The sequence below is a fragment of the Venturia canescens genome, chromosome 1, assembly GCF_019457755.1.
Source record: "Venturia canescens isolate UGA chromosome 1, ASM1945775v1, whole genome shotgun sequence".
Lineage (NCBI taxonomy): Eukaryota > Metazoa > Arthropoda > Insecta > Hymenoptera > Ichneumonidae > Venturia > Venturia canescens.
In genome coordinates, this window is record NC_057421.1 from 15,818,491 (window position 1) to 15,838,448 (window position 19,958).

The following is a 19,958-nucleotide window of genomic DNA, read 5'->3' on the forward strand; positions in this document are numbered from 1 at the left end:
TTTCATTCATGCACAAAGCTTGATATATTCTCGCGCAGAAAATCTGTTGATTGAATGAAATACGTGATTGATGGATTTTTTTACGGGTATTTATTTGAACACGTTGTTGCGTTTCATTCGGAAATAAATTCCGCAATTTATCGCATCGATATTTCAATTTGGTCGAGCATCTTGCGACTGAAGCATTCTATTTTCACTCGAGTCACGAAGACACCAAGTGGCCACGGGAAAATGAGCATGGACGAACACCTCTCGGTATTTCAAGACGTGATTCTGCTTATTCAATATTGACTCGTTATCTCGACTCACTAAAAACGTGGAAAAATTTTACGAAGACCGTTTCTCTTACGAATCGCAATTGGCACGAAAAATTTGAGTATGATTAAGTGTATCAAAACCTTGAGGAAAATTCTTCGAGAAGCCCTCGAATAAAAAATGTTGTACTATTTTATTGTTCATCAGCGTAACGACAGCCAGCGAATTGTACATTGTCATCAACCGCAATTCCCTCGATGCTCGTGTGCCTCTGATCAGTGACCAGAAAAACAGGGTGTTTCCGGTAAAGGAGATAAAAAAATGCATAGCTCATATTTTCCCAGACTCGTAACGAGAATACGGAAAAAAGTACGAGGAAAGAGTAATAATTAATACGTACCAGACTCGTGTCGCAATGCGGTCAATCGATGAATCACGCGAAGCAGATCAAATTTGCTATCGAGAGAGGTTAGTTACGTGCGTCGAAAAACACGTTGCTTGTGAAAACTGAACGAGACATTGCATCTCGTCAAATCTTCCGATCCGAGGGCAGTTTTATGGCATCTAATTCATTGATTCCAGGATCGAGGAACACGATCCTATGAGCCAGAGAAAATTGTTTCGAACACGTCATAAGACTGGAAATTTCGAGTGCAGCTAAGTGCCCGGGATTCCCGGGAGTAATAAGTCGAGTGAGCCAGAACTTGATACAGCGGATGTGTCATAATTTTCATAGCTACAAAAACGGAGAGTACGGGGAGAGGTTGGCACGATTGATCGGCCGCGAGTGCGAGAAGAAATGGAAGAGTCCTTCGGAGAACGTGTTTTTCGTCGTTGACCAAGAAAGGCCACTTTGCGATCATAGCAGTGACCACTCACCTCCGTCTCACTCCGTAGAATATTTTCACACTCGGAAGTAAAAAAGTCGGCGAAAAAATTCCTCATGATTTTTATCGCAACGTATAAACAGTGCTACGAGAATTGGTGACTCGATACAAAACAAAAATGATTTGCATTCATAATAGATTCCGAGTGATAGTTGTAAACGTGAGATGAACATTCGAAGGATAAGGAAAGACCAAAATAATGAACTGCCTTTATTGATATGTGTTTGATCACTTGTACGCAGACATATATTGGATCTATATATAGTACATCGAATATGAGTCTTTTCGATAACACACATATACATAATCATTTATTTTGTTGTTATTTTATTGTTTTGGTTGTTGTTAGCTCTTTATTCTTCATCTGAACGTACGTTCTGTTCTCTTTAACCCTCCTCTCGTTAATATATATATATTCTTTTATATACACTCGAATATCTCTCTCTCTCTTTATCTCTCGTTCGTGTCGAATGACATTTTTCCGGGTCAATAAATCTCTCGAATATGCGTAAGTGCGAAATAAAAATATTAAATCTTTACTTTCTTTACCGCACTTTCTCTCCTTTTATCACACACCGTATGCGGCCGTACACATTTTTCTATTTGACTTCAAGGGCTTTATAGATTCATTCAATCCCTTTCTTTCATATCTCATTATCGATTATACGATAAAATCGTACCAGCGATTGTTCATGTACTTTTTCCATCGGATCATATCTCGTTCGATCATTGTTTTTTGTTTTCGAATAGTTTTACTGCATATATAATCAAGCACCATTGATAGTTTCAATCATAAGTTGTAATGCAACGAATTTATACTGGTACAAGCATTTTTTTCTCCACCGTTGAGCGGTCAACTCAAATGTCAAATAAATTTTACAGACTTCACATTACTTTGTACTCATTGTTTTGTTTCATTATCATCACGAATGCTACAGTTACACGGATCATACTCCAGTCAACAGTCAATTGAATAAACCGGGCGCGAAACAAACTAAACTAAATATGAATAAATTAGAACTTAATATCTCAATCAACATTTGACTTTGACATAAAAACCTGCGAAACATTGGAATAAATTTTCAAAACGTACCGATCATCTCACAGCAAACTGAATTCAAATTTATTGTGTCTTCAATTCTACTAATCGCTTTTGAATAGAACAAATTAGAACATGCGTGTATTGAAATTTTTAAACTTGCTGAATTGCACCAGTGATCGAAATTCAGTTAAATAGAGTACGACACAAGTTGTTCTATTGAAAAAATAGATATTGGAGTTGTAGCTTTGGTAAGATTCGAATTAGGTACACTGATACGTGAATAGGTATGTTTCTATCGTATTAACATTCAGACAAAAATATAATACCTACTTATCGCTTTGATATTAAACATTCTACTTCAAACTCGCTAACATCGGGTTTTTTGATTTTTTTTTTGTTCTTTTTTTTCTTCATTTTTCTCATTACTTATTCGTCATTTGTTATAGCTGCCACTTGCAATGCGAGTACGAAAAAGAATATGAAGGACGTATATATGCGATATTGTTTCCTTTCATCTTTTTTTTTCTTCATTTTATTAATTTGCGAATAATACTGTCGTAGGCTTTCGTAATGGAGTCTCGTGTAGGAATATACAAACATTTATGTATTTACTACGATATGTTATAAAGGATTCGGTGTTCTTCGACTAAGTTTCGATTCTCACGAAAATAGAAGCGCGATTATCCGAAGATTCATCTTATTAAGCGACCGAAAAAACCAAATTTTAGGTGTTTATCCTGTATCTTCTGTTTCGACTGACAGCGTTCTTCTCCAATTATTTTTTCACACAAATCCATTAGTTTTTTAACCAATTCCTCAACTAACTACTATATTCAAACCTGTTAGAAGGATAGTTTTTGACGACTGCAGCACTACTGGATACCTGCAACCAGTCAATTCATAAATTGGCTCGATTAATATCACAAAAACGAATTTCCTGCGGTGGATTCTGTTTTTACGAATCCAACTCTACTTTCTATATCATTACACTCGTTGATGAAAAAAAAAAACGTCAGGAAACATGCGTTACGACATTTACAATTCCAATGCAAGCTACTCGTTCGCACTATTTTTCTCATTGACGCAAAAAGGTGCTTATGGGGGAAAAAAAATAACAAATATGCACGCCTTTTGCCAAACATAATGGATTTCGCTGAACAAGATAAGCCTGTTTTGGGTGAACTGATGAGTTACACCTTCATCTTGATTGTTTTTTGTTGAACATTTGTTGACTAGACTCGTGATAAACGATACCTGAATTAGTCGTCAAGCTCGTTTTGAGACCGGCCCGCTCGTTGTTACTATGAACATGATCGAGGGAATTTCCGGTATCCTCGTAATTCGTCTTTGTCCTCTTTCCTCTGACACCAACGAATTTTCCGCGTATCTCCCATCGGGGAATTTTTTTACCCCGCGTACCGGAATATCCGTAAGCCGATCTCTTATAGAATTGTAATGGTGCAACGTTCATTCTATCGGTGAAGTGATCTCGTAAAAACAGATCTTCAGCAATTTCATCGGCCAACACGTCTGCATAGGTTTGGAGATTCAATCAGCAAAGCGAACGAACAAAATACAAAAACATAAAAAAAGTGGGAATGCATTATCGGAGATGGAGAGATGAAAAAAAAATTACAAAAACATCGAAATTCACATTTCACTGCATTCTTGCAAACAAATTCTTCACCGATTAATCTTCATTTGGATTATTTATAGTGCAAAAAAAACACTGAAAGAAAGGTTGCTACATTCCCCGACGAAATATTCTGCCGCTTTCCATTTTCCGGACGAACAAATCAAGCAATTACCTTGTAAATCGTAAGTAGACATCTTGGCATAATTGTCCGTGTCGAGCTCGCTTCGTTTGCCTCTTGATGCAAAGAAGCCCACGTTCAAGCGTTTATTTTTCAAATCAGAGGTTTTTTTCTTCAGGTCTGAATAATCGATTGATCGTACGGGCCTAAGCTCGTTGTAATAAACACTCGGATCACTTTTCTTCCCTCTCATGCCCTATACAAATGAACATAAAAGAGGAGAGAGTAAGAAACGTTAAAAATTTAAGAAACATCGATTATTTTTTGTTCGAATAACCAATTGCAGTGGAAAAATTAAATTTCTTGGTTCAATGAAACTTTTAGCGGTTCAACGACGTTTTCGTTCCAGTGAGGAATTCTTATACGGGCCAACAAATGAAACAAATTTTTGCTTGAATTAACAAACTTCACTATGTTCGCCAGGATTTGTTGATCGAACAAACATTTTTTAGCGAATTTCTACTCTCAGTTTACGTTGAAAAAACAAGACTTTTTTCTTATTTGAATGATGATTTATAGCTCAAGGATTGCGTTGAGAATTATTGAAGACTTATTCACTTCGATGATTTGGGCTGTGATTTTTTGGTTTTTCTAAGGAAGCCAATTTGTGTAGGTATCCGACTATTGTATTCGGTTCGTTTAATCCCGCATTCGTGGAGCTAAGACTTGACTATTTCTATAGACATTTATTTCCCGAAGATCGACGAGCTCGCGTCTGAATTCGATGGAGGCATTTGCTAAAATATTCATGCAAATTGTTCTCTTCTGTCCCTGATTCGCCAGGGATTTTGCAATTTAATGTGAATCGTATTTGAGTTGGTGAATTTATTTGATTCAATATTGTATCATCATGGGCACGAAATTTAGTAGCGAGGGAATATAGAAATAAAGGAAATTATAAGGATAAAAGGAGTATGATTAATTGGCAATGTACCTGAAAGCCCATCATCGCTCGTTTTTTCTCAAGATCATTAATCTCTGCCAAAAGACTCTTCTTTCCTCTCATCCCTTGGAATCCCATTGGCGCTCTCTTGGACCATTCGTCCTCAAACTCTTCACGTTTTCCTCGCATCCCCTGAAAACCCATGGACGGTGCTCGTTTCTCGTATTCGTCAGTATATTCCAACAAATTAGTCCTTTTTCCTGAACCGTCGCCAATGTAATGAGGGATTTTGTCGAAGATCTGCGTAATATAATTACAGCTCATAAAGTTTTGGCTTTTTCAAATACGACGAAAATTTAACGACACGTTTGGAATTGTTAGTTCCTTTTGGTTAAACTTACAAACTCAGAAGACTTTTTCCCGCGCATTCCCTGAAATCCCATTGCTGCTCGCTTGTAATAATCCTCGTCGGTTATCGCCTTCTTGCCTCTCATGCCCTGAAATCCCATGGGTGCTCGCTTCAAGTACTCGTCGATAAAATACGAGTCCGCGAAATCCGGCGTCAGGAAATCCTTCTTTCCTCTCATTCCGTGGAAGCCCATCGGCGAACGTTTTTCATACTCCTCCTCGGCCACAGAATTGTCCTCGCTATTCTCGATCATATCCTTTTTGCCTCGCATTCCCTGAAGGAACAAGATATAAAAGTTGTATGGGGAAAAAAACGTGTGAAAACTATCGTTGGTCGATTCTTTAAAAAATGATTTGCTTTTAATTTTCCTTATCTTTAATTAGTGATTTGATGAGGTTATTCAATAAACTGACTTTTGTATCATTAAGGTAATGAAAAACAACGGTCAATAATGACATTTTGTTGTTATTTTAAAAAAAATGAATAACTTCAATAAGAATCTGTTGAGACATATTGGAATCCGTGATAAAATGAAGACATTAAATTCGATCGAGACCGTACCACGTTAATAAAAAAACGAAAATTCGATTCCACAGTTAGCAGAATTACCGATTGGCTGCTCATACCTGAAAGCCCATGGGGGCTCTTTTAACGAAATCCTCGTTTTCCAAGGACGTGAGACTCTTTGCTCCTTGGACAGCCCCAAATCCCACCGGTGAATGTTTTCCGGATGGAGCATCGTTAAGCGGAAATTCTTCGGCGAACGTGCTCGATGCGAGCAAAACTGCTACAAGAGCGATTGAACCACAAGTCATTCTGAAAAGAAAACGAAGAGTTCGTACGAGCGTTCTCGGTGGTAATAGTTCCTCATAGCTCATAATAACGAGCCATAAAAACAATGAGAATCCGAAAATTTGCCATTTTAAAATGGCAATTAATACGTCACAAGAATTCGTTAAAGTTCATTATAGAAAATAATGATTTTTGCTCATAAAAACTTAAATTCTTTCATGGATCATCCTTCCACATATTCTTCCTCTCAAGTTTATTCATTTTACAAATAGAAAGTTTACACCTTTCACTTTACGTATGGAATGCATAAAGATTAGAGTTTGGCGGAGCCATTACTTGGGAAAGGACATCACAGTTAATGTTTGCTCTTATTTTTTCCATTTGGGATACAGCAAACTGTCATGGGAAGCATTAATTTATCGTGTCAGAGCGGGTATTCCGATTCGAACGAACTATGAGAAATGAAAAAAAAATGAGAAACAATTTTTCAATGGATGCCAAAAAAAGTACGTTTATAACGTTGATCTAAATCCCCTGAGACGCCCAGACGTGTGGGACGAAGTGCGAAAAATTTATGCGCATATTGGAATATATTCCTGCGAGGTTGACCTGGTCCGCATCGTGTACTCGTCTTTTAGCACAAAAATGTAAATTTTCGTTCGATTCTTCGTCTACACGTGACTAAATAAATAAACGATGCGGAACTCCATTGATTCGTCGCTGTTCTTTCATAAATTCACCATTTTCCTCACCGAAAAAATCAAATGTCGATCATTATTAGCGAACGAAAAAAAATGAAGATTTAGCGATTCTCTGGGCACGGAGTTGAACAAAAAAAATTATTAAGGTTGATCGATTAAAAAAAAAAATCTAGTTCTACCGTATAGTTTGGTTATGCGCAGATATTGCAAGTTAAAGATGGTTTCTCCATCTGAACACGTGATAATCGTCAAACAAAAAATGTGAATAAAAATAACTCAAGAACGGTTCTTACGATTTTAATTTTTTTAAATACAGTGTTAAAGTATCTTCTGAAGAAAAAAGTTAAAAAAAAACGTCATCTACCGTCTAGTTTTTGAGAAAAAAATTATTGTAATAAAAATCGTATGAGAATTAGAGTGGGAGAATTTCAGTGAGACATGCCGTGATTATCACTACGCTTTAGGACACTGCGCTCGTCTCAGACAGTTGTCTGTGTATACAGTGTTGTCACGATTTACGCGCATTTAAGCGTTCATTTGTATGCTCGTATATGTGCATACGGCATGAAGATGTATTCTAGCAGGGGCGTAGGCAAAAAAAAATATTGAAATTCCAAAATCACGAGCAATTATGAAATTTTAGTAAAATATCGTAACCATTTATTTTTTAACTAATCATTAACGATAATTTGAATGATTTTTGAAACATATTTAAAATAAGGCTGCAACCTATTTTTTATACGGCACTTAGCTATCAAACTACCTTAACGACAGTCCTTCGTACTGATAAATTTTATGTGCAGTCGTATTTTTGGATGAATCCAAAACTCCAGATGTCTTTATTACACCACACCAGTAGAAGGGCGCGAGATAAGCGTGTTTAGTCTTTTCAGATAAAAAAAGGCAAAAGTACGATTTGGAAACCAAATTGTATGACTGCCAAATATATAAATTAATGAAAAAAAGTACCAAAAATTAATAAAAAAAACTCTTGTTGTAGGTACAATTTCTACGTTTATTTACACTTTTTACTCGCAATATGGGGTCCGTCGATGGGGTTTAATAGTGGAACTAACCAGCACATTTGGGGTAACGCTCGTTACGGTTGAGTGAGCGAAAAAGGAAAAATAGAGGCAACGCCTAACAAAAGAGACAGAATTGAAGCAAGAAGAAGACGAGGATGGCAGACGAAAAAGTAAATGTGCAAGCTGTCGCGTCTATATTACATCATCGCCGTAGTCCCCCTCCTTGTTTGCCTCAAATGTCTATGAAAAGAGCTAGGATGATAAAGATATACCACCCGAAAAGCGATATAGCGCACTCCCACGAGTCCCACGAGAGAAACATATTAGTAGCAATGCGAAGAGGAATAGCCGTTGGGTCGCTCGGAGTCCTCGCCGTAGGCAATCTTACTGAACACCCTTCGTGAACAACCATGTGCTGTGGAATGATATCGTGAAAAGCACTACTGGAGGTCAAATATCAACATCACACTTGAACCAACCCATTTTTCTGAAGATTGAGAAAAAATAGGTGACACTCCGCGTCTAGGTTTTCTGTTTATTTGATTTCACAGAGTTGGATGACAATGTTTTTGGACGGCGAATGAAACTTCGTCGATTCCTCATGGGGCTCAAAGGCGGACTCATCGAATAGAGCATAATCGAATGCTTAAAACAATCCATTATGTCTAACCTCGAATGATGGAGAAATAATGAAAGAGCGAAAAACGGTTCGGAACGGCCACAGATCGCAGTTGTTTCGCAAGTTCATTCCGATCACTCCGACTCCGTGGCCGCGGCGAGTAAACCTCGGAACAACTGCGCAGACGAACCCTTCGGAAGATTCTGTGTCTCATGCTCGCTTTTTCACGAGTGCTTTTTCGTTACTTTTATTATTATTATTATCATGGTCGTTGTCGATTCAAACTATGGGTTTCTTGCCAGGAGCAGAAGATTTCGTGAACAAGGGAACGTTTCTTTTGCGCCGGCAACACCCCCATAAAATCGTCCAACGGTCTAAGCGAATTGGATTTCTCGCTCGTCGTCTTGACACATCCGATTATCGTGTTTTCACATGCTTTCTCCCCGCGATAATGGCTACCGTTGAAACACATGGGGAGATTATTCTTCTCACATACGCCGGAGACCAGAGACACCTTAAAAAACACTCGCCATTGGTAAGCCAACACGCGAATTCCCGATTGAACGGCTGAAAACTTTCTCTGAATTTCTATCACGCGACAATTTACGGTTATTGTTGATCGCAGACCGAGTACGAGAATCCTAACACACTTTTCTTACGTTGCTCAGAGCCAAGGGATGAATCGATGCCACGATCGGACCTAACATTGTCTTGCATGGTCACCCATCAATCATCGATGAATTTTAGAAAAAAATTATTATGGTACCGGATAGTTGCCAGATACTGCAGTGGCAACTGACAGTTTCCAATAGGAAACCACACAGACACTAAAAACAGAATTTTGGAGTATTGAAACAATTTTTCGCACGCAATCAACCTGATTTTTTAATTTCGATACAAAAATTTTGAATATTGAACCAAAGCTTCTTTATACTGAAATGAAACTTTTTTGAAACGATGAAACATCTTGTTGTATGGATGAAGTATTTTATTTGTTTATTTATTCATAGCGTAAAAAGAATAATACAAAAATGACATGAAAAAAATGGCATGAACACGAAATAAAAATTTTAACGAAAGTATTTCATGTCGAGTTTTGATCAAATTTTTATTAAATTTTCTCTCCATGTACCCATTGTTTCTGAAACTTCTGACACTCAATAATCCCAATTGGTTATTATTGAAAATGCGACTGTGCCTCCTCGCTGGGATGCAAAGTGGGCTACTCATGCACGATTGATTCAAGTGCCGAAGAGGTCACTAGACCCTTCAAACTCACCCTTCCGATTCGGTAGATTTTGTAATAAAAGTCGATTATATTTACGAGAATTTATTTCAATAAAAAGGCACTTTGATAAAAAACACATATCGCCACTTCCATTGGCTTTTGCCAATGCACTTTCAATTTTCGTCGCATTTTCTACCCTCGCAACATCGGTGTTTCCCATTTGTTTTTTCCCCTTTTTCGATTTATTTTCACGACAAGGAGAAACTGGCAAGTCGAAACGACACGAAAAAACAATTGAAGACAGCTGAAAAGAAATATTATAGAGCTCGAAGAGAAAAGATTTATGCTCCCAGCGGAACAGAAAATTCTGTATCACTTTCTTCATGTGCCTCCCATTCCCTCCGATCTTTAGGTCCAAAGGTGTCTTCCGAAATACTTAGGGAGTGTTTAGGATTTGGGGCTTAGGGGAATACAACAAGCACCAGTGAGGGATAATTCTTCATTCCATGGCACGAGTGACGATATTCCTCGAACTTAAGGATTCCGCAGGTGCACGAGACCCACGACTGTGGAATATCAACAATATTATTCCTCATTCCTCCTTTTCGTCACCTTTCAATCATTTTCGAGGATCGATGTAAATACATTTATCTCTTTTACAATAAAAAACCAAGCTAGAATTCATATTTCGTTGATGGCTCTGACAGAATGTAAAGAATAAAAAAGTGTCATTGATGCGAAAGGCTAATTAATCAATGCCACTGAATATACATTTGACGTCATAGTTGAAATTAATTAAATTGCAGTGATTAATTCTGCACAGCAGTTTTGCAAGTACGTGATTCGAATCGTTGCTCTCATTTGTTCTCTACTTACATTATTCCCACACGAGCTCAGACGCTTCAGGATGCAGTTACGTGAAATAAGCATCGTCGAAAAAAGCAAAAAAATAGGACACGCGATATTTTTATGTCTATCACAGTTCAGCGGAGATCATCGCCACGAGAGTCAACGGGATAAATGAAGGTGAGACATGGAAGCACAATTATCGACACACTTACACTATTACAATGTTTTATGTGGCGTGCTATTGTACCTAACGAAAAATCTTGTAAGCCTCCTAGCCAAACCGGCGACGATAACGATGTAAAAAACTGCAATTCGTTCTACCTTTTTTCCTTTGTGTATACTTACGTATATTGTGAGCGTACACACTAAAGCGGAGAGTTTACCAACTTATAAGGGTTGCATGCACGCCACCCCCGGTTCGTTATTTTTCCCGTACTTTATTTTCCCATGAATCTCTGCCTTTTCCGGTACGACGTTTGCAATCTTTCACGCAACAGGAAACTCCAACGTATTGCCAAAAAAATCAAGCTCGTCGTCAGTGTAAACAGAATCTTGATGGAGTATATAACTGTTGAATGAGATATTTTTTCTCTGAGTGGTTATTGAATGCGAAAAAATCGATGGGAAAATGGCTTTTCCTTCTTGGAAAATGGAATAAATCATCATTATCGCATGAGCTCATACTTAAAATCTGTGAACCTTAATGTTTATTATTTTCCACGTGACCCAATACCCTTTCACCTCATATTTCAACGATATCAGTACAGTATACTTCCACCTTTGTAGAGTAGAATAAAATTGCGTTCGGCATGCGTTGCACCTGCAGGGAAACAGTGTAGTCGTGAGCCACGAAATGAACTATTGAAAAAATCGTTGCGGCTAGAAATGGTCGAATATACTTTTCAAAATCTCCGTAAGAAGAATATTTACATGCTCCATCAAATATTTATAACTATATTGAAGAAACAAATTTTGCAAGTTTACGAAAATAGGAACGCGATGGCTTCTGGAAAAAGTCCCTGGAGGCAGCTCGCTTTTTTAAATGTACTTGTCGCCGAGTCGCCACCGCGACTCTGGATGAACAAGAGCACGATAAAAGTTTGGCAAATGACGTGGCAATCACTGAGCTTAAATAAAACACTAAAAAGAGCAATGAAAATAAAATATCGTCGTGAGTTGTAGCACGGGATATTACATAATCTGCGGCGTAGAGGGTTCGTGCCTCTCTCACATTTCATCCCACCCCTTGGCACTTTCTTTTCACCTGATTACACGAATGAGAGCCTCTCATTCATGTAATCTCCTTAAGCCGCGCATACTCTTAGTACTAAAGTCAGGTCATGTGATTCAATCTTCCGGCTCGATAGAGTTGCTAGATATTCTTACCAAGACTCTTCGCATATTTAAGCAGGAAAAAGTACACACTTTTCTTCAAAAAAATGAAATGTTGATTGTCGATGGAATCGATTGTAAAACATTTTTCAACGAGTCTCCTGTGGATTTGATCTTCACCAATTTTTCAATATCTCTATATTTTTCGATGCCCGTTTAAATGAGTAGAACGTTGATAGATCTGACAAACTGTTCAGGAGAATATCCGGGTAACAATTGGACAAAAAACAATAACTTGATTCGATAATCAATAGTCATGAATAATTTCGAATTTCCTATTCGTTGATGCAGTTATTGGGAATCGCAGTAAAATGAGGAGGATAAAAGCCAAAGCTTTATCAATGATTGGAGCTGGAAAAGCGATTGAAATGAAAACTGAACAGTTCATTCGTTGATATACGAGCAGGATGTTTTACGATAAAACGGAAATATTTTACTGTACAACGACGTTAACCTCATTCATAAAAAATAGGATTGAAAATAGTAAGAAATGGAAGGGGGATGAAAGTGCGACATTTTAGAGCCACGTGATGCTGCGAGGGTTTTTTTTATCGATATTATCATTAATCGTCGGTTCCATGCGATGCATGGGGAAAGTATCCTGCGCAATAAACCTCCCCAGTCGTTAAACTTTTACTTTCATAAATATCGAAGACTCGAGAGTGCATCTTGTCGTAATCGTTCACACCTTTGCGCCGTTCACGACCTATTCCAACGCATGCATGCAGCATAGCTGGCCCTTCAATTCGAGTGCACACGTGCTCCTTGCACTCGAACTCTCTGGGAAAACGAATCGGCCGAGACATCGTTTAAACCTTCTCCGGAGATAGTCTCCAACCCATTTTCGCATTTTATATCGAAAGGAATTGTAAAAGGTTTCACAATGTTGAGGTTTTCGAGTCCGTCCACTCGAGTGCATGCAACAGAACGTCGTTCTCCTTTTTCTCTGATATAAACTTTATTCCTCATATTTTTTACATTTTATTGTCCCCATTCTTATTCTCGGAAGCACTTCGATTTGTTCGTAAAAAAAATTGAGTAACGTCACCTTAAATTTTGTTTTTTCCTGCAGTAAATGTGTAGAAATCATTTTCTTCTATTAGAATTCGAAGGCTTTTAGATTCTTTGAGAAAATGAGACAAAATTGATGATAAACTTCCTTAATTTCAGACAAAGCTACATCCTCGCACGGCGTGACGAGGATAAAATGAAACTCATAAGCTAAGTGATATGAAAAAACGTATCATCTTCGCAAGAAAGTTTGTCTCTTTGAAATGATCAGCCGATATTTAGTTGGGAGGTTGTGAAACAGTTGAGACAGGTCGCAAACGCATGAATCCTTGATATACTTGTGAGCTCTACTTTGTTCTTCTTTCCTTTCTTATCGAGTTCCCTTCCCATCGGTGCCCTACTCGTTTCTAGATTCGATCGCGTTCCTGGCCACCGAGATCGTAAAGTTTACGATACTCGGGAACGCGAAGGATCGTCTACGAAAGAGAGAAAAAGTAGATAAATAGAGAATTGTGAGAAGACAAAGAAACACCTTCGCACGAATGTTTCCGACAGTGTACCACTGATCTGTTAAACCAGAAAGCAAACAATCAATTTCTAAGGAAAAAGGTGGCGCGATGCGACGAAATGATTTTTTCAGCTCTTACATTTACATTTTTTTCAGCTGGAATTTAATGGATCCTTAGAGAATCTTTCAGTACAAAATGGCCAATATTGCGGAGTTCGACAGATTAAATGTGTTAAAATCAAGAAGCGGAACTTCCAAGTTTTGACGTTAAAAGGTCCAGCATAATCTACTCCTGTATGAAGAAAAGCTCGGGATGGACTTACTCTTTTAGCAGGTAATTGACCCATTAAATGTTGGGCATGTTTCCGACGAAATCTTGTGCAGATAACACATTTTAAAATCAACGATCTCACTGGGTTTCTTCCTCCTAAAATCCAGAAATTTTGACGAATATAAAAAAGGGTTTCTTGAGTCGATCCATGCAATGTTTTCAGGTGCGCTGCGCGAATGATTAGCGTCGTAAGCGGGGATTGTTTCGGAAGGATATATGGATGTTTTTCATTTTCGGGAAGCGTTGAATTTCTGAGCCGCCCGCCAACGCGCAATAATCCTTTGTTATCGATAAATGGTAGCAATTTAACCATTGATGACGATTTTGGCAACGGTTTGTTTATTGCAATCGATTGAATTTCTGCCTTAAAATGAATATTCTGAATCATTTTGGTCCAAAAGTCACGAGCGTCCTCAATTTCATCGGGAGAAATTGCGGTACTAATCAAGATGTCTTTCGTTTTCTGAAATCGTTGAATAACTCTTTTACACATTATCGTAATTCGAAGTAATCGATCAAGAGATGAATATTTCATCATGAGATCCCATGGTTCAGTTTGATGAGCGTGGTGACTAACCACATGAGATGATTTCAGGTTTTCCTCCAACATTGGGACAGAATTTTCAATAACCGAAGATTGCGATGGCCAATTGTCTGCCTCGTCACGGAGCCACGCCGGTCCCGTCCACCAACTAGAATGCGTTTTAAGGTCATTGACGGTTAACCCTCTCGTAGCACAATCAGCTGGGTTGGCTGTTCCTGACACGTGTTTCCACTGAGCTTGAGGCAGCGTTTCTTGAATAAAGCATGTTCTATTATGAACAAAATCTTTCCACCGTGAAGGGTGATGATTTAGCCAAGTATGAACGATAGAAGAATCCGTCCAATTATAGCACGAAACATCTATCAAGTTCAACACTTTTCGACAATGAGCCATTAACTTCGTGAGCAGAACTGCCGCTGATAATTCGGGTCTTGGAATCGTCATCCGCTTTAATGGTACTACTTTAGTTTTTGAACATACTAGGGCAATTTTCGCATTATTGTTCATTTGAGTGGACTTAATGTAAATGACTGCCGCCATTGCTGATTGAGAAGCATCACAAAATCCATGCAATTCTAACCGATTGTTTGCTTGAATATTCAACCATCGGGGAATGTGAATAGTTTCTACACCTTCAAGAGATAACAGTATGTGTTGCCATGTTTCAAGTTGAGGTGAAATTAAAGGATCATCCCAATGTAATTTAATCGTCCATAATTCTTGCATAAAAATTTTCGCTCTTATGAATATCGGAGACAGGAATCCTAGAGGATCGAAAAATTGCGCAATTCGCGACAATACAGTTCGCTTTGATACAATTTTTGTTATAGCCGGTTTAAGATTGAAATGGTAATTATCAGTAGACGGAATCCACGATAATCCTAACGCGTGGATTGATGTTTCTTCGATTAGTTTTGCATCCGGAAAAGCTTGATGTTCCTGAGGAATTTCTTTTAATATTTGTAAATCATTGCTGACCCATTTTCTCAACGGCAATTTACCCGCCATACAAATATTTTGCACTTGCTGTACAATTTTTTGTACCTCTTCCACTGAATCTGCCCCGCCAAAAATGTCGTCAACGTAACGTTCTTTTGATAATGGCCAGAGGAAATCTGTTCCCTTCATTTTGAACTAACTGAACGAGAACTCTAAGTGCGAGAAATGGAGCGCATGATAAACCGTATGTAACGGTTGCAAGTTCGTATTTGATCAGCGATTCGTTTTCCTTCCAAAATATTCTTTGGAATTTCCGATCGTCAGGGTGAACTTGAATTTGCCGATACATTTTCTCAATGTCTGTGGAAAAAATGAATTTGAATTGCCTAGTCCAGAGAATAACATCAAATAAATCCACTTGCAATTTTGGCCCTGAATGTAAAATATCATTAATGGGTTCCCCGTTTTGTACTTTACACGATCCATTGAATACAACTCTTAGTTTTGTAGTGAGATTTGCGTCGCGGACAACGCCATGATTGGCCGCGACACAAAAACAACCCAAAAAAACCAACACAAAAACAACAGAACCCACCAAAAAACAACGTCACAACATATATCATATATTTTTTATATGATCATTGCCTACTAAACATATTTAACTTATATAACTTTCAGTTCCGATCTTTTTCAACAAAATGAAAAGGAGTGAGAAATATCTTTGTTGTCAAAAATCACATTATTTTGTGTAATCTTCTGAAACGCAGCTGGATTTTCGAGGGGTTAGCATCATTAGTAGGAATACAGCATTGCTATCGAGACAATTAGCCATTAAGAAAGATATTTTCAGTGAAAAAGAGAAAAGAAAATGAATGCTCGATAGAAAACACCGACTTCAGTCGTGCCAGTGGCAATGGGAATTGAACGAGTCGCTTTACTTTTATTCCAACGAGCAGGATCCCTTTGTCATTCGGTATCATCGTTTTTTTCTCTTCCTATCCTCATCGACGTGGCAATATCGAGCGAATATTTGCCACTGAAGAGTCCGTCATACGTGACTTCAAGCAGGAAAGCGAAAAGGGGAGGGATGTGGAAAGAAAAGCAAGCATGGAAAACGCTGGCGCAGTTGGAAGACGAAAAAAAAAGGAAGATCACCGGATATGAAGAGAAACGCGGTCGACCAGCCAACTATGGATATCCACGCAAAAAAGCCGTCTTTCTTCCACAGGGCGTGGGTGAATCTTTTGCTGTTGCCAAATACATATCATGTGCTCAAATTTCCTATACAAACAAGCCGCAGCGAGGAGCCAACTGTTTTTTCATTTTTTAAACGACACGGACTCCGATCTACCGTTTATCCTAGCAAAATATTTCATTGCTATCTGGAAAATACGAAACAACGAATTTGAATTGTTTGATTTGTACAGTGGAAATGATGTTGAAAAACTGCCGAATAATTCCAGTAATTTTTTCAGCCCACATCAATGATTCGTGGAAAAAAAAATGATAAATTACAAATCTTCTGTTCGTTCATTTCGTTGGACTCGAACGTTGCAAACTTCAGCGTAGTACAGTGGAACCCAAAATAAGTAAACAATATTGCAGCACTGCTGCCTGAGGTTCTTCTGAAACTGACTTAATTGTTGGTAAAGTGGCCAGTAATTGTTAACTCTTGGTCATTTGCATCTCTGTTCATTGGATAATTGTAAGTGAAATTTTTACTTTTCAGCGTGTTTCAAGATCGGTTTTCAGAGGGAAAAGTATCATGAAAACGCCAAAGCGATATGGTCGAGTTTGCCTCGACCATTGCTTTATTTTGCTCTTCTTTTATCCCGTGCCTTCGATAAACTGTTACGTGAGAACCTGTACACCTGACGTACAATGGCAAACCTCAAATGTACTGTCGTTATTTTCTCCACCACCGATGAAAACAACAAAGCCGAATGAAAATCGCCAGAACAAAGAAAAACACACCAGACATGTCTTTGCTCCGAAATTCATGGACTGGGTTATAATAAACAATTCTGAATTTTAAAGCTTTATGAGAAAACATTATTAAAAGTCAGTGCAGGGTAGCTACCAAAAAATGTATATTTTTCTTTCGAATAAACATTTCAACATTTCCGATTATTTTTTCAAAATAATTCTCGATTACGCGGATCATCGTAGTAGAAACTTGAGTTTCAGTGAATTTTTGGACCCCCTGGCTGCCTCGTCCATCGACTAACAAAGCAAGTGGCCGGGATGAGCTCTGCGCGGATCACGAGGCCGCTAACCACAACGTCATCCGTGCAGAACTACCCGAAAATTCGAAGCTCCGGATCCTTCGATGAGTGTAACAAGATATTGATACTTTGGAAGCAAATTGTTTCAAATGACGCGCGTTTTGTTTAATGTGAGGAAAACAACGGTAAAAAGGATAATGCGAGAAACAATCATTGAAAATGTCACATTCCATCGTCGCGTTTGATACTCGATAACGTGGAGTACGTACACGCGAGATAAGAGCTTGTATAAACACCACCGAACCGTTGGAATCACGAGTAAAACCAAGTTAACCATGCATATTGAATAGCAATGAGAGGCCCGTCCGGAATTTCATTGTTTTGAATCAAGGGAGCCCTCTTTTGTCGACACTCTCGTCAACATTGCTACCCACTACTCCGTCGACCAACAACTTGGCCAAGTAAATACTGTACACGCTCCTCATGCGTTATTTCGTTTCAGCACATGTCGCATTTGTGGCGACGCTCGTCATGTTGGATGGAGATCTGATTGTCTCAGCACCTAGAGACCGCTTTAACTTTTCGAATGACCCAAACTTCGCCTAGAATTGGATCTTCGTGTAAACTTCAGCGTTCGTGTTAAACTCGTTCCTCGATGTCAATAAACTTTTTCATCCTTCTCCCGTTGTTGTTAATTGACTCTTTGGTAAATTCTGTCAGCTCTCCCCACAGGCTGGTAAATTTCATGAACTCGAAGATAGGAAAACCATAGCATATTTTAAGGAGGGTGGCTACATTCGTCAAAATGATAAGAGATTGATCAAATTCGGTGATAATGTTCTTCAACATCAAGTGCGAGGACACAATTTTTTTCAAAATTTTCTTCTGCTTAGTTATCGAGTAATTACGCATTAAAGCAGATTTCTTATGCCCGGAATGTATACCTATTTATATGGAAACGCTATGCTTATACACGTGAACTTTAGTGATCAATTACTCGATAACTGTACAGAAGAAAAATCTTAAAAAATTTGTATTCTCAAGTTTGGCACTAAAGAATATGTTCACCAAATTTTATTAAATTCTTATCATTTTGAAATTTTTAATGTATTTAACATGGTTTGGCATGGCAACATTGTATCGTCACTAGCCACCCTCCTTAATACGAGACGTTATTTATTTTGGGTCCAATTAACGTACCTCTTTCCCGATATCCAATAATTGAGGGAGAAACCATGAAAAATAGTATGCAAATTTTGAATTCACAGTTTGACGATGATTGCCTCAATTCCGTTATCAATTGCGTGGGTCTGTATAGCATATTTTACTATAAATTGTTGATATTTCTAGCTAATTTTCCAAACTGTAAGAATTTCTAGCAATCATATCGAACTGCTAATTCGTGGAGTCATTGATTGTGACTCGAAATCGAATTAAATCAATCAGCCCATGAATCTGACAGCTTCAATTTACATATGTAATCAAAATTATCGGTTGCCGTTACGTTGATGGTTGAACGTGTAAGGTGGTGAAAATTATACGAGAAAATCGAATTTTATTAGTTTTTTTATATATTTTTAATCAACGATCGTAGAATCGCAAGAAAAATCAGCGTCAAAAATCAATCGATTTCGAGAGAGTTAGATCGTAGTTTCTAACGGAATCGAACAAATCTTCGCCCTCCGAAATCCCCTGGCGGAGTGACAAAAATGTAAAAATTAGCAGGACGAAATTAAAACGTTGGGTCAAGCGAAATGTCATCGTATTCAACGGGCAACGGGAATGAATTATTATTAAGTCCTGAGGGATAAATCTGTCGACCGTTTTAACAACTTTGAGCTGACCCTTAGCTTTATAACAAACTTTCTGTCAGGTTCGTCCCCGGTTCACGCACGCATCTTTGTCCGAGAGGGATGTGCGGTGACGGTGCGCCCGAGAGCACAATGTAAATTGTACGCAGGATTATATATAGCAGGCGTTCTGACATTTTAATTCTGATGTGCGTCGTTGACTGATCAAATAAAATGTGCGTAACGAGCTTCATTCAATATCGACCGAATGGACGCCTTCTCCCTTACGATACCAACCTTTAATATTATCTCTTATTGAGGTTATTTATAATGCTTCGTTATTTAATGGAATGTTTTAAATTTACCGAAAAACAACCACTAGAATAATAATATCGATGGTTGGATAACGAAAAGTAAAACTTCTCTACCAGCAATTTGGACACCATTTTTCTTTTACGTGAAATGAAATTCAGTCATTTTGGGTAGATCATGCCCGAAGGATCGTATTTTATAGGCGTCTCCATTGGATCGGTTTTTACTCCTTAATTAAAGATATAATCAATCTAAATTAATGTCAGAGTTATTAATTCCAAATTGTAAATACATTTTTTCAGCTTATATTTTGGCGAATGAAATTACAAGCCGTTAATTAATCGAGGATCCATCACTGACTGAACCCCACATTTTACTCGTCCCTGGCGAAAGTACTAGTTT

At 38.1% G+C, this 19,958-nt stretch overlaps 1 protein-coding gene across 3 annotated transcripts in view; it reads right to left on the minus strand.

Annotated features, from left to right (window-relative positions):
• Positions 1-1,339: 1,339 nt before the first annotated feature.
• Tk (Tachykinin) overlaps positions 1,340-19,958 on the minus strand; it is a 49,121-nt gene continuing 30,502 nt past the window's right edge. For 2 of the 3 annotated variants that reach the window (XM_043423776.1, XM_043423765.1), the window contains 6 exons: positions 5,917-6,106; positions 5,283-5,564; positions 4,933-5,181; positions 3,993-4,194; positions 3,439-3,714; positions 1,340-3,067 (listed from right to left, as the gene is read on the minus strand). In XM_043423776.1, the coding sequence (XP_043279711.1) occupies positions 3,057-3,067; positions 3,439-3,714; positions 3,993-4,194; positions 4,933-5,181; positions 5,283-5,564; positions 5,917-6,105 (1,209 nt within the window). In that variant the 5' untranslated portion in view covers position 6,106 and the 3' untranslated portion in view covers positions 1,340-3,056. The remainder of the gene's footprint in view (positions 3,068-3,438; positions 3,715-3,992; positions 4,195-4,932; positions 5,182-5,282; positions 5,565-5,916; positions 6,107-19,958) is intronic. The other variant, XM_043423785.1, reaches the window with a different exon arrangement.